The sequence below is a fragment of the Procambarus clarkii genome, chromosome 73 (assembly GCF_040958095.1).
Source record: "Procambarus clarkii isolate CNS0578487 chromosome 73, FALCON_Pclarkii_2.0, whole genome shotgun sequence".
Lineage (NCBI taxonomy): Eukaryota > Metazoa > Arthropoda > Malacostraca > Decapoda > Cambaridae > Procambarus > Procambarus clarkii.
The window spans coordinates 15,659,045-15,672,816 of NC_091222.1; the positions used below are offsets into that span (position 1 = coordinate 15,659,045).

A 13,772-nucleotide genomic window follows, 5' to 3' on the forward strand; every position below is an offset into this window, starting at 1 on the left:
CTGCTATGGCGCCGCCCCCGACACACCACCCTGATGTGGTGGTGTTGAATGGAGCGGAACGGAACATTGAATGTAATGAAACGCCATTTTCTGGGTGAGTCCCAGAGGCTCCCCGGAGCTTACTAAGCTGATATGCTAATGTCAGACTTTGGCATCAGTCATGTGTATGGAGTTCTATGGGCCTACCAGGGACCACGAACCAGAACCTGGCCCCCTCAGAAGAGGCAAGGGGAGCAATGGCCTATAGAAAGCCCCGTTTGGTTGGAAGCATTCTATGTCTGCCATCGACCAGGTTAGGAACCCAGAAAGGTAAGCGTCTCAAAACAAACCCCTATTCTGGTGAAAATTGCTACCACAAGCCGAACAAGTGGACAAAACTCCCCTAAAATAAACGAGCAAACAATCATGACGTCACACGTCGCCACGCCGCTGTCCGCGCAGCTTCCCCCTCCCCGGGAGGGGGAAAAGGGAGCCCCAGACCCATCGCGCCGGCTATCCATCCCCAGTTCTGAGGCTGGATGTCAAAAAATGCGAAAAAATGCCGACTGGAGGGAGGGAAGGAGGGATGCTGGGGAGCCTCCGGGACTCACCTAGAAAATGGCGTTTCATTACGTTCAACGCTGGTTTCCTGGGGGGAGCCCCTTCGGCTCCCCAGAGCTAACTCCCGACAGAGGAAAGTAGAGGGACCTACCCGGGAGGCGGTCGCCGCTCACTCCTCAACTCAAAGTTGAGACAACCAGCTGCAACTGCCGATCCAAAGCGACACAGGCCCGACTGGGTCCAGGAACACGTACGAGATAACGAGCAGCCAGGACCCTGTTCGACCATCAAAAACCCCTCGCCCGAATGACAGCCCAGGACATGTTGCCAAAAACGACGGCAAGATTCGTGAACTTGCGAACAACATGGACACGGGGATAGACCGCAGGCTGGCTAGCCGGAATAAACCTGCGGATGACCCAGGAGACCCACACCCGCGAACAGGGAAGGAGGGAAGCCGGATCAACCCAAAGCACGTCCTAGGACACAGAAGCCGGGGCCCTCTGCACGCAAAGAACAGCGGAGGGCCGCCATCGGACACCAAACATAATGCACCCCCGGCCTAACCAAGCATCAACAACCCAAGGACCCCCCCAGAAAGCAGCAGTCTCATTCTCCGCCAGAAAAGAAGGAGACGGCTGCAACGAACAACCCCATCGCCACGACCGAAGGAGCAGAAAACCCCTGCGCCGGAGGAGAGAAGGAAGCTCACCAACTCAACCTCCAAAGGCCAAGGCCAACAGAAAAAGAGCCTTGGAGAAACAATCCGGAACTGAAGAGGCCCACAACAAACTAAAGAGAAGATAAGAGAGCACTCTGTCCAATGAACAGGACAGCTCAGGCGGTGCATGAGCAGACCGGAGGTGAAACAACGCCCGAGGCAGCATGCGAAACAGTGCAGAAGTAACCTCAATACCGAAAGCAAGCTGAAGCGGCTCCACCAGCACCGCACGATACGAAACGACAGTATGTGGCAAAATGATGGTCTCGAACCCCCAAAAGAGAAGGACAAGATAAAGCAAACAAAACACAGAACTTTAGAAGGGACAGAAGGTAAAAGGAAGGACCGCCAAAAAACCCCACACTGCCGCCAAGAAGAAGAACGCAGATGAGACATCATCAACGAAGCTACCTGAACAACAGAAAGTGAGAGACCTGAGGCAGAGCTGAACCAGCTTCACCATGGACTAAACGAGTCAAGAAGAGGCAGAGCCAAAGGAAGATCTCGGGTGCGACCACCGAGCAGGAAGAGCCGGAAACCCAAGCCGGCAAAGATGGAGGTGGAACATCTGCTGGACAAAAATGTCCCAACACCAGCGAGCTCGCCAGGAGGTTCGAGACCACGGCTCCGACTGAATCTCTAGGGAAGGGACCCCGAGAGACTCTGAAAATGCCAACAGGCAGGGAAAGCCAGGAACCAGAAAACCAAACCTGGCAATCGGAGAGCCAAAAGGCACATCAACAACCCAGTCGTTGGTCATGTGCCAACATAAGACCAAATGAAAAAAGTGCAAGGGTCGCCATGAGACCATCATCCGAACCGAGGGGTACAGGCGAAGATGAGAGCCTAACACACCCCCAGGCGGCCTATTCCACCCCAGGTGACTACCACACCTGTGAGCTTAAGAAAAACTGCTGGTGCAACTGTGGACATCCTCAAGAGAAAACTCGATAATTTTCTCCAAGAAGTGCCGGACCAACCGGGCTGTGGTGGGTATGCGGGCCCACGGGCTGCTCCAAGTGGGCCCGCATACCCACAAGCCCAGTGGACCAAATACCCACAAGCCAAGCCTGACCACGGGCCAAGCTTGGAGAGGAGAAGAACTCCCAAAACCCCATCAAGCAGGCATCAAGCAGACGACGGCAAGGAAACCGCACGACACTGGGAGACAGAAGAACCAGAGGGGACAACACCACCACAAGCAAGACCCTCAGAGGAATGAGAGGGTAGATAAAGACATCCCAGGGGACACAGGTGGAACGGATGCCCAAGGAGCAGGAGAGATGACAAAGAAGGATTCTAGTGTCAGAGGAGGAGACAAATGGAAAGCAGGAGGAAGGGATGAGCTGGAGGCCAACCCCCCACACAGCATCAGGTGGAGAGACGACAGAGCCCAGCAGGCTCAGGAAGCCATACAGAAGTCGAACGACAGGCGAGAGGAGAGACCAAAAACCCCGAGCTCAACCCCTGCAAACACAACTAGGCGAGCACAACAAGGTAAGCACAGAAGCCATGTATATGGCAGGTGAGCCACAGAGGAGCAGGACGAAAGAGCCAAAAGCTCAACCCAGCAAGCACAACTAGGTGAGGACATCCAGGGGAGTACAGAGAATCCAACATACAGGCATACCTCAGAATAAGAGTTTAATCCGTTCCTGGAGACGCCTCGCCTTCCGAAAACTCGCATTCCGAAGTTAATTTCCCCATAAGAAATAAAGGGAAATGAATTAATCCGTTCCTGACTACCCCAAAAACCCCACATCAAACTAAATTTTTATACCTAATTTACCTAATTCATCTAAATAAACCTACAAAACTGTGTTCCAGTTATTACTTACCTTGCTGTCGAGTGCTGTAGGCGTATGGAAGATGGTGAGGAGGGGGGAGGAGGAGAGGAGTTACTGTTTGGAAGGGGAGTCCCCTTCCATAATCACATCACATAACCCCATGCCTTGTAACACTATGGATACCACTTCTCTTTCTAAATTTTTCAAACCAGCCCCTGCTTGCCTTAAACTCTTTCTTATCTGCATCACTCGTTGCAGGGGTATTCTTTAGAAGGTCTTCGTGCAACACCCTGGCTTTCTCACAAATAATGGCCTCCGAAACACTATCACCCCTCAACTCCTTGTCGTGTATCCAAATTAATAACAACTTTTCCACTTCTTCAAGTATTTGTGGTCTTTGTGCCGTTAATGTTCTTACTCCTTTTGCCACTTTAGCACCCATAATCTTATTTTTCTTCTTAAGTATAGTGCATATTGTTGATGTGGCTTTGTTGTACTGCCTACAAAGTTCAACAACACGTGTACCGTTCTCATGCTTCCGAATGATCTCTTGTTTCTCCTCTATTGTCATCCTCACATGAGCTTTCTGGCCTTTATCCTTACCACTGGCTTTCTTGGGACCCATGGTGAGATATATAATAACAAATTGTATAGACAAATCACCAAAAATCCAACAAAACACTGAAAATCCGCGAGAAGAATTGATGTGGGGGTAGTCACTGAGCGCGAGACAATAATAAACTGAGGGGCGGCGGGGCGGAGGGGCGACGATCGCCGAACCACCACACGCTAGGTCGGCTGTACGCGTATCAACAAACTCGCGTCCAAACTCGCCTCCCGAAGTAACCATCGCCTTCCGAGACAAATTTTTGGAGTAAATACACCTCGCCTTCCGAAAACCTCGCATACAGGGACAATCGCATTCCGAGGTACCACTGTACCTGGAAGGGCTAAGCCAGGCACTGCAAGGCGGGCAAGGAATGAGTGACCCAGAGAAGACTATCATAAATAGCACAGCCAAACAAAGAAGGCCCCAGGAGGAAAACATGCAAGGGCCAAACAAAACGCCACAACCAAACACCAACACGCATCCTCGGGAACAAAACCACATCCGAATGACACCTCATAACATCCTGACACAGGAAACCGTACCTCATAACAGTCACCACAACCATTGTATCATGTAACCCGGTGGAGGTAGGGCCCCGGGACTAACTCAAGCATGGGGCTAGACATGCATACGAGTGGGATTGGATGGGTACAATGAGGAGCTGCCCCGCATGGTCCAAGAGGCCCTCTGCAGGCATCTGTGTTCTGCCGTTCCCACATTCGTACCCCAAAAACCAACGCCTGGTTGAAAGAGACGCCAGCTGCATAAACTAATCTGCAGAACGGAGGCACGAATGTGTCATGACACAACGTAGCCGAGAAGATGCCGGGAGCACCGCCAGGGGAAGAAGGCCAGAGCCGCACATGCAGAAGAGGAGGGTAGAGGCGAAGGAGGAGCTCTGCACCCATAACATGAGGAAAACCCTGGCGTCCGCCCCATAGCCACAACCCAGAACACCCTAGTAGTTATGGGGCACAGACTGGAGAAGCGAGAAGAACAAGAGGCGAAACACCCGAGAGAAAAGGACGCAAAACACGAGCACTGGTGCACACTGCCAGGACCAAAACAAACTCACACCGCACATGTGCACAATCCGCTCGGCAGGAAGGCGCCAACAAGGACACGTCACAAGAGAAGTAGCCCAAACAGCCTGTGACCCGAAGGATGGGCGCAGGGGCAGAAACAGCCCCGCGCACGGGAACAGGAGCCAAAACAGGAAGCAGTGACATACATAGCCGGTGAATGTAAGGAAGACAAGGAACTGAATCAGCAACCCAATTGGGTTTTTACTGGCACCCCAGACAAGGAGTATGTAAACAAAACGAAGTGCCGAGACTGAGCACGAAGAAAAACACAGGAAAAAAAAAGAGTGAGACAAGACCGAAAACCGAGAATAAACCCGGAAGAGGACCAACAAGCCCAGAAAAGACCGGAGGGAAGCCACACCGAAAGACGCCAGACGTTCCAATAATACGGGAAGTAGCGAAAACCTTTCCGAACCTTCGAGAACACAAAGAAGCAAGCACAAACCATAAAGGCTCATAAAAGCACAGTCGTACCCGAGACCAAAAGTCATGCAGAACCCCACAAAAAAGAAACGGGGAACATGACAGGGAAGTCCCATCCCAAGAAAAAAAGGGGTGAAAAAACCGCAAAGAGCACCCACCAACAGGACGGAACCAACGGACTCTAAGAACAAGGAACCAAGCCCGGGGAGGGGCCGACGCCCAAGAATTCGTACGAAGAGGGGGAAAAAGGAAAACAACCCACTCCCCGTAACCGCAAGCCCCGCTCTAAGGGTAGAATAACCCTGGCAGGGTCCAACGAGGCCTGGGGCCCCCCAGTCAGCCCCGGGGCTGAGCTGTCCCCCCAAAGCCCCGGCCTCACAAGAAAAACCGAGGCAGCCGCGAAAAGTACTAAGGAAAGGTGCCCACTGGCAGACTCATACAACACGGATGGAGGAACAGGCTCGAATGCCCCCGTCACTACCCCGGAAGGGGAATTCCCAGAGACCTCCCGAGTCTCAAAACCATCGAAGCCCCGCCCCGACCCTGAACCCACAGACGGTAAGGACCCAGATGCAGGGAGGAAGGGGGTGGGGGGAACAGACTAGACCACAGCAGGGGAAAGACAAGGGGGTGTGGAAGGAAACCGAAGCAACCAGCACCCCCAAGCCCCGTCACCAAAATGGGGCAACCCCGGGGCTTCCGTGGAGCAAACAACTTAGAGCAATGCCAACACCGAAACACGATGTGCAACACACGTGCTGCCTGCACCCACATAGGCAGCATAAGACTGGGTAATTAAGCCACAAACAAGCAACAAAACTCGCAGGGCTCTGGGTCGAAGGTCCCACAGACCCCACAGGCAGCAGACGGAGGCAAAACAGTGAGTCACCCCTGAGACAATGGGACAGAACAACCCTCAAACTCGCACAAAGCGATGGGGGGAACCCCGGGGTCACATCCATCAGACCCACACGTCCCCGTCGGGATTCCCAGGGTCCTGAGCGTTTACTTGAAGAGGACTCGCACTCAGGTAAACCCAGGCAGGGTACTCCTAACTGGTGCCCAAATCTACCAAACAACCTTCTAATAACTGAACCCCCGGGACGTGTACACTCACGGGGACTTAGCAGGAAAAACCACCGGAATAAGGGAGAGTACTCAGGGGGTAAGAACCAAAGCAGACCCCCCCCCCCCACCTGGCAGAAAACAAAAAGAAAAAGAAAACCCCGCAAGAGGACAGCGTACCCAGGCGGAAAAGCCGGCCGCTATGATAGGTGAAAATAAACTGCGCAGTACCCTGTGCCCCGCCAGTGCAAACAGCCCCCTACCCCAAGGCGAACAAGGGAGACAGAACACCCGAGCACACAAGGGGCATCCGAAAATGAAACGGCCTAGCAGGGGCAGAACCCAAGGAACTTGTGGAAGGGAACCCCAAGCCCCAAGGGCAGTACTTACAGGGCACCTAGGGAAGAAAACCCTAGGCGCGTGCAGCCCGAGTACTGAAGAATCACTCCCGGCTCACGCACCACCTAGAAGACAGTCACCACACTCTAGGTACAGTGCTGAAACAACCACCGGAGCCAGAGCACACGACCTTAGCCTTTAGCATTAACCTTAGAACTAAGGGTGGATAGCTGGCGCGATGGGTCTGGGGCTCCCCCTTTCCCCTACCGAGGAGGGGGAAGCTGCGTAGACAACGGCACGGCGACGTGACGTTGTGATTGTTTGCTTGTTTATTTTAGGGGAGCTCTATCCACTTGTTTGGCATGTGGTAGCAATTTTTACCAGAATAGGGGTTTATTTTGGGACGCTTACCTTTCTGGGTGCCTAACCAGGTCGATGGCAGACATAGAATGCTTCCAATCACATAGGGTTTCTATAGGCCATTGCTCCTTTTGCCTCTTCTGAGGGGGCCAGGTTCTGGCTCGTGGTTCCCGGTAGGCCCATAGAACTCCATACACATGACTGATGCCAAAGTCTGATATTAGCATATCAGCCTAGTAAGCTCCAGGGAGCCGAAGGGGCTCCCCCCAGAAAATATCAAATTTCTCTTACATTAAATTTCATGGTCTGTGAAATAAATCATATATATCAAATTTATGATATCAAATATCAAATATCAAATTTCACTTGCTGAGGGGACATTAACAAAGTTGTACTGTACTGTGACATCATCACAGTGTCGGAAGAGTGGCAGAGAGGAAAGAGTGGCAGAGAGGAAAGAGTGGCAGTGGGGGAAGAGTGGCAGTGAGGGAAGAGTGGCAGTGGGGGACGAGTGGCAGTGGGGGACGAGTGGCAGTGGGGGACGAGTGGCAGTGGGGGACGAGTGGCCGTGGGGGAAGAGTGGCAGTGGGGGAAGAGTGGCAGTGGGGGACGAGTGGCAGTGGGGGACGAGTGGCAGTGGGGGACGAGTGGCAGTGGGGGACGAGTGGCAGTGGGGGACGAGTGGCAGTGGGGGACGAGTGGCAGTGGGGGAAGAGTGGCAGTGGGGGAAGAGTGGCAGTGGGGGAAGAGTGGCAGTGGGGGAAGAGTGGCAGTGGGGGACGAGTGGCAGTGGGGGACGAGTGGCAGTGGGGGACGAGTGGCCGTGGGGGAAGAGTGGCAGTGGGGGAAGAGTGGCAGTGGGGGACGAGTGGCAGTGGGGGACGAGTGGCAGTGGGGGACGAGTGGCCGTGGGGGACGAGTGGCCGTGGGGGAAGAGTGGCAGTGGGGGAAGAGTGGCCGTGTGGGAAGAGTGGCAGTGGGGGAAGAGTGGCAGTGGGGGAAGAGTGGCAGTGAGGGGAAGAGTGGCAGTGAGGGGAAGAGTGGCAGTGAGGGGAAGAGTGGCAGTGAGGGGAAGAGTGGCAGTGAGGGGAAGAGTGGCAGTGAGGGGAAGAGTGGCAGTGGGGGAAGAGTGGCAGTGAGGGGAAGAGTGGCAGTGAAGGGAAGAGTGGCATGGAGGGGAAGAGTGGCAGTGGGGGTAAGAGTGGCAGTGGGGGGAAGAGTGGCAGTGGGGGGAAGAGTGGCAGTGGGGGAAGAGTGGCAGTGGGGGAAGAGTGGCAGTGGGGGAAGAGTGGCAGTGGGGGAAGAGTGGCAGTGGGGGAAGAGTGGCAGTGGGGGAAGAGTGGCCGTGGGGGAAGAGTGGCAGTGGGGGAAGAGTGGCCGTGTGGGAAGAGTGGCAGTGGGGGACGAGTGGCCGTGGGGGACGAGTGGCCGTGGGGGACGAGTGGCCGTGGGGGAAGAGTGGCCGTGTGGGAAGAGTGGCCGTGTGGGAAGAGTGGCCGTGTGGGAAGAGTGGCCGTGTGGGAAGAGTGGCCGTGTGGGAAGAGTGGCAGTGGGGAAGAGTGGCAGTGGGGAAGAGTGGCCGTGTGGGAAGAGTGGCCGTGTGGGAAGAGTGGCCGTGGGGGACGAGTGGCCGTGGGGGAAGAGTGGCCGTGGGGGACGAGAGGCCGTGGGGGAAGAGTGGCCGTGGGGGAAGAGTGGCCGTGGGGGAAGAGTGGCCGTGGGGGAAGAGTGGCAGTGGGGGAAGAGTGGCAGTGGGGGAAGAGTGGCAGTGGGGGAAGAGTGGCAGTGGGGGAAGAGTGGCAGTGGGGGAAGAGTGGCAGTGGGGGAAGAGTGGCCGTGTGGGAAGAGTGGCAGTGGGGGAAGAGTGGCCGTGTGGGAAGAGTGGCAGTGGGGGAAGAGTGGCCGTGGGGAAAAGTGGCAGTGGGGGAAGAGTGGCCGTGGGGGAAGAGTGGCAGTGGGGGAAGAGTGGCCGTGGGGGAAGAGTGGCCGTGGGGGAAGAGTGGCAGTGGGGGAAGAGTGGCAGTGGGGGAAGAGTGGCAGTGGGGGAAGAGTGGCAGTGGGGGAAGAGTGGCAGTGGGGGAAGAGTGGCAGTGGGGGAAGAGTGGCCGTGTGGGAAGAGTGGCAGTGGGGGAAGAGTGGCCGTGGGGGAAGAGTGGCCGTGGGGGAAGAGTGGCCGTGGGGGAAGAGTGGCAGTGGGGGAAGAGTGGCAGTGGGGGAAGAGTGGCAGTGGGGGAAGAGTGGCAGTGGGGGAAGAGTGGCAGTGGGGGAAGAGTGGCCGTGTGGGAAGAGTGGCAGTGGGGGAAGAGTGGCAGTGGGGGAAGAGTGGCAGTGGGGGAAGAGTGGCAGTGGGGGAAGAGTGGCAGTGGGGGAAGAGTGGCCGTGTGGGAAGAGTGGCAGTGGGGGAAGAGTGGCCGTGTGGGAAGAGTGGCAGTGGGGGAAGTGGCCGTGTGGGAAGAGTGGCCGTGTGGGAAGAGTGGCCGTGTGGGAAGAGTGGCCGTGTGGGAAGAGTGGCCGTGTGGGAAGAGTGGCAGTGTGGGAAGAGTGGCAGTGGGGGAAGAGTGGCAGTGTGGGAAGAGTAGCCGTGTGGGAAGAGTGGCAGTGGGGGAAGAGTGGCCGTGGGGGAAGAGTGGCAGTGTGGGAAGAGTGGCAGTGGGGGAAGAGTGGCCGTGTGGGAAGAGTGGCAGTGGGGGAAGAGTGGCAGTGGGGGAAGAGTGGCAGTGGGGGAAGAGTGGCCGTGTGGGAAGAGTGGCAGTGGGGGAAGAGTGGCAGTGGGGGAAGAGTGGCCGTGGGGGAAGAGTGGCCGTGGGGGAAGAGTGGCCGTGTGGGAAGAGTGGCCGTGTGGGAAGAGTGGCAGTGAGAGATGGAGAAGCAGTAATGGAAGTTAAGGCTGTAAAGGAGGTTAAGGCTTTAACCCTTGAAGTGCGCATCACGTCATATGACGTGTTGGAAGTTGTTCCAGTCAACTGCGCATCACATCATATGAAGTGTTGGAGTACTACGTAAGATTTAAACGGCCCGCGGATACACGGGGTTCACCACACCTTCATCAGGGCTCTTGTAAACAGATGCCATTTAAAAAAAAAATCGTGGGCCAAACTCCTGGGTGTTAGGGGCCTCAGTATTGAGTGAGCAACCAAGCCTGACGCACGCAGCATGAGCTAACAGAACTGCTGTTCAGCTTGTGACCACAGCATCGCCTAAAAATACCATAATATACTTGTTCATGCTATTATGTAGCGATGATATTATTACAGAAGACCCCTGACTGTGATAAAACTGACCAGGGTTCTGATAATAGCAGGATTGTGGTGATATTTAGCGCTGTGCGCCATGGAGGGAGGAGTAATGCTGTGGGAGGGAGGGTGGTGGCGATGTCTTCTGACTATGTGTGGCCACCTTTTATTGACTGCACTCACCATACCAGCTTAGTGGTTCGCTATGGTGAACACAAATGTAGATACAGTTACTTATATATAACGTGTGTATAGAGGGTATAAACAGCAAGAGAAGGTTGGGAGCCGCCATTTTGGTGAGGGCAGTGGCGTCGTCTGCACGACACCACCGTGCCGATGACGGTGTTGTTTACTAGTTACCACAATGGTCTTTGGGCACCATACCAATTTACTTGTACAAGTATGGTGAATAAAACAGGTAGATATTTATATATAATGTGTGTATATAGCATAACACCACACAGTATTGTTGGAGGAGAAATATTAGTGCGTCTGGCCTTGAGGGCGGCAGCCATCAGCTGTGTGAGGTCCTACGTCTTTGTGCCTTTACTCACCATACAAGCTTAGATGTACAGTTATGGTGAACAAAACATGTAAATACTTATATATAACGTCTGTATATAAAAGCAAAAACAGTATGGTGGTAAGTCAGGTGAGGTGAGGGAGAGAGGGAGTGGCAGCCAGTGGCGGGCTGCCACTGCCACTCAGCATACCAACTTAGTGGCTCGTTATGGTGAACACGAATGTAGATACTTATATATAGCGTCTGTATATAGTGAATAAAAGCAATAACTGTATTGTGGGAGGAGAATGTGGGTGAGTCAGGTGACTTGAGGGAGGGAGGAAGTAGCAACCAGTGGCGGGCTGCCACTGGCACTGCCACTCAGCATGCCAACTTAGTGGTTCTTTATGGTGAACACGAATGTAGATACTTATATATAGCGTCTGTATATAGTGAATAAAAGCAAAAACAGTATTGTGGGAGGAGAATGTGGGTGAGTCAGATGACTTGAGAGAGGGCGTGAGTGGCTGGCTGGTACACGGCGGTCACTCCTCGTTACTTTTTGACTCATAATAGCTACTTAGTGGTTCGTTATGGTGAACAAAACATGCAGATACTTATATATAACCTGTGTATATAGTGTAATAACCGACAAAGTATTTGTTCACTGATTGATGAACATAATTGAATCAACAATATGCACACCATATTTTTGAGTACAGCGATGATTCACTCATTTTAACATATAAATATATCAAACTACACACTATTGAATAATATTACAGCAAAAAAATATGAAAAATCAATCAGAGACATTGAAATAATTAGGTAATTATCTCTTTGTGGCAACTCCGGCCTGACAGCTGGCGATCAACAGACTGCCTGGGACGCACGCTCAGTCAGCGCCTGTTTTTTGCCAGACTTCCCCGCCCTATAGCTGGCAATATATGCCACTTACGATTTTTTTTATTATTTTTCCCGTGACCAGTGAACACAAATTAACAGGTTAGGAAGAAAAAATATTATATTTTTTTTCAAAATTACATACGCCTGTGGGGAACAAAGGATACTATACCCCTAGCATGTTAAGGCTATAAGGGAGGTTAAGGCTGTAAGGGAGGTTAAGGCTGTAAGGGAGGTTAAGGCTGTAACGGAGGTTAAGGCTGTAAGGGAGGTTAAGGCTGTAACGGAGGTTAAGGCTGTAACGGAGGTTAAGGCTGTAACGGAGGTTAAGGCTGTAAGGAAGGTTAAGGCTGTAACGGAGGTTAAGGCTGTAACGGAGGTTAAGGCTGTAACGGAGGTTAAGGCTGTAAGGGAGGTTAAGGCTGTAAGGGAGGTTAAGGCTGTAAGGGAGGTTAAGGCTGTAAGGGAGGTTAAGGCTGTAAGGGAGGTTAAGGCTGTAAAGAAGGTTAAGGCTGTAAGGGAGGTTAAGGCTGTAAGGGAGGTTAAGGCTGTAAGGAAGGTTAAGGCTGTAAGGAAGGTTAAGGCTGTAAAGAAGGTTAAGGCTGTAAGGGAGGTTAAGGCTGTAAGGGAAGTTAAGGCTGTAAGGGAGGTTAAGGCTGTAAGGGAGGTTAACCCTTAACAAGCTAGGGGTATAATATCCTTTGTTCCCCCACAGACGCATGTCATTTTGAAAAAAAAAAATCCTTTTTTTTTTTTTTTTGCTAATCTGTTGTGTTCACTGATCACGGGGGGGAAAAAAAAAAATTCTATTGTACTTACTTTTGTTGCAATAGAGCCGAGAAGATCAGCGATGACGTCACAATCTGCATGTTCGCTCATGCAGTACACGCCCCCGAGGCGTAGCGCGCGGTCCTCAAACAGCCAGTTGCCACAAATATATTTTCGCGCTATTTATTTACAATGTCTAGGCACATTTTATCCAAATTTTTTTCACTAATTGTGTTCCATTTAATGTTTGAACATATTTTATATCAATAATTGTTGCATATTTGAGTATACACAGGCGCACACAAATGTTTTCAATTACGGCAATATAATATGTCATTACAGTCTATTATATTGTATGTTCTGCTTATATTTTTACATATTTACACACACGCACACGCTATACACACTTTGAAGCACACTTAGAAGTTTTCTAGACTGTGGTAGTCATTGAAGTAGTCGACAGCACATAATGGGATACCACACGTTTCACACCATGTTTGCACAAGCTTCCGTTTCTGATCTCTACGTGTCGTTAGTTTACACACCAAGCAATCACGTTAGGCTAATGCACGCTTCCCAGCTGGTGGCAAATACTTGAGTCTGTGTGCTAGGAAGCCTTCAGTGTGAGCGAGCCGTGGAGTACCAGCATGCTGCAACAGTGGGTTTATGATGGGCCGCTGAATCCCTGGGACATCCTTTGCAAACTTTCCTAATAACTGTATTGCGGCATCAAATACAAAGGCACGGAAAGTGGGCTTACGTCCAGTTCTCACAAGGTACATGTTGAAACAGTTCAGCATGCTCATGTCCACAAGATGGAAGAACACTTTTTTCGTCCACCTACATGTTTTCCGCACACTCTGCAGTGCCAATCATCATGTCTGATTTATCAACTGCATGTTGATATTGTAGTCTAAAACACAGTCTGGCTTATACAGTGGTGCGTTTGTTTTATGGTTCACTTTCCCACTGTTCACCATTGTTCCATCATGAATTGTTGTCAACAAGTTCACCTCTCTTTTGTTTTTCCACCGAACTGACAGAATGTTATCACTTTTCCTTCTCTGACACTCACCAACTGCAATGTCGTTGTCAAACACAGGCATTTCCCTTCGTTGTGGCTTTACTGTACCAACCAATCCGATTCTATTTTCTAGCAAGAACCAAGCTAGCAAGGGACTTGTATAGTAATTATCCGTGTATAAAATGTGTCCCTTGTTCATCCACGGAGCCATTATGGACTTCACTACACTCCCCGAGAATCCATGTTCATCGTTACCGGGAATGTCTACATCACTAGCCGAGTACAGAATCATGTGTAACACGCATCCTGTCTCACAATCACAAAGAACAAAAAATTTCAGGCCAAATCGGTTTCGTTTTGAGGGAATGTACTGTTTGAATGGAACACATCTCTTGAAAAGTATGAGAGATTC

At 52.0% G+C, this 13,772-nt stretch overlaps 2 protein-coding genes across 4 annotated transcripts in view; one reads left to right on the top strand and one right to left on the bottom strand.

Moving 5' to 3' along the window:
• The window catches only part of LOC138356521 (zinc finger protein 271-like), a 118,515-nt gene that overhangs the window by 33,819 nt on the left and 70,924 nt on the right, over nt 1-13,772 (bottom strand). The gene's annotated exons all lie outside the window — the stretch shown is intronic.
• LOC138356618 (small ribosomal subunit protein bS6-like) lies at nt 6,101-12,247 on the top strand. The gene is made up of 2 exons (XM_069312805.1): nt 6,101-6,196; nt 11,747-12,247. The coding sequence occupies exons 1-2, from the start codon at nt 6,101-6,103 to the stop codon at nt 12,245-12,247; spliced, it is 597 nt and encodes a 198-aa protein (XP_069168906.1).

What these genes read in the sequence shown, in the direction of transcription:
- LOC138356618 (XM_069312805.1), top strand. Translation starts at nt 6,101, where the DNA reads ATGGGGGGAACCCCGGGGTCACATCCATCAGACCCACACGTCCCCGTC. An exon ending in TGAAGAGGACTCGCACTCAG is followed by an intron (nt 6,197 to 11,746) that starts GTAAACCCAGGC and finishes CTATACCCCTAG; the next exon opens with CATGTTAAGGCTATAAGGGA.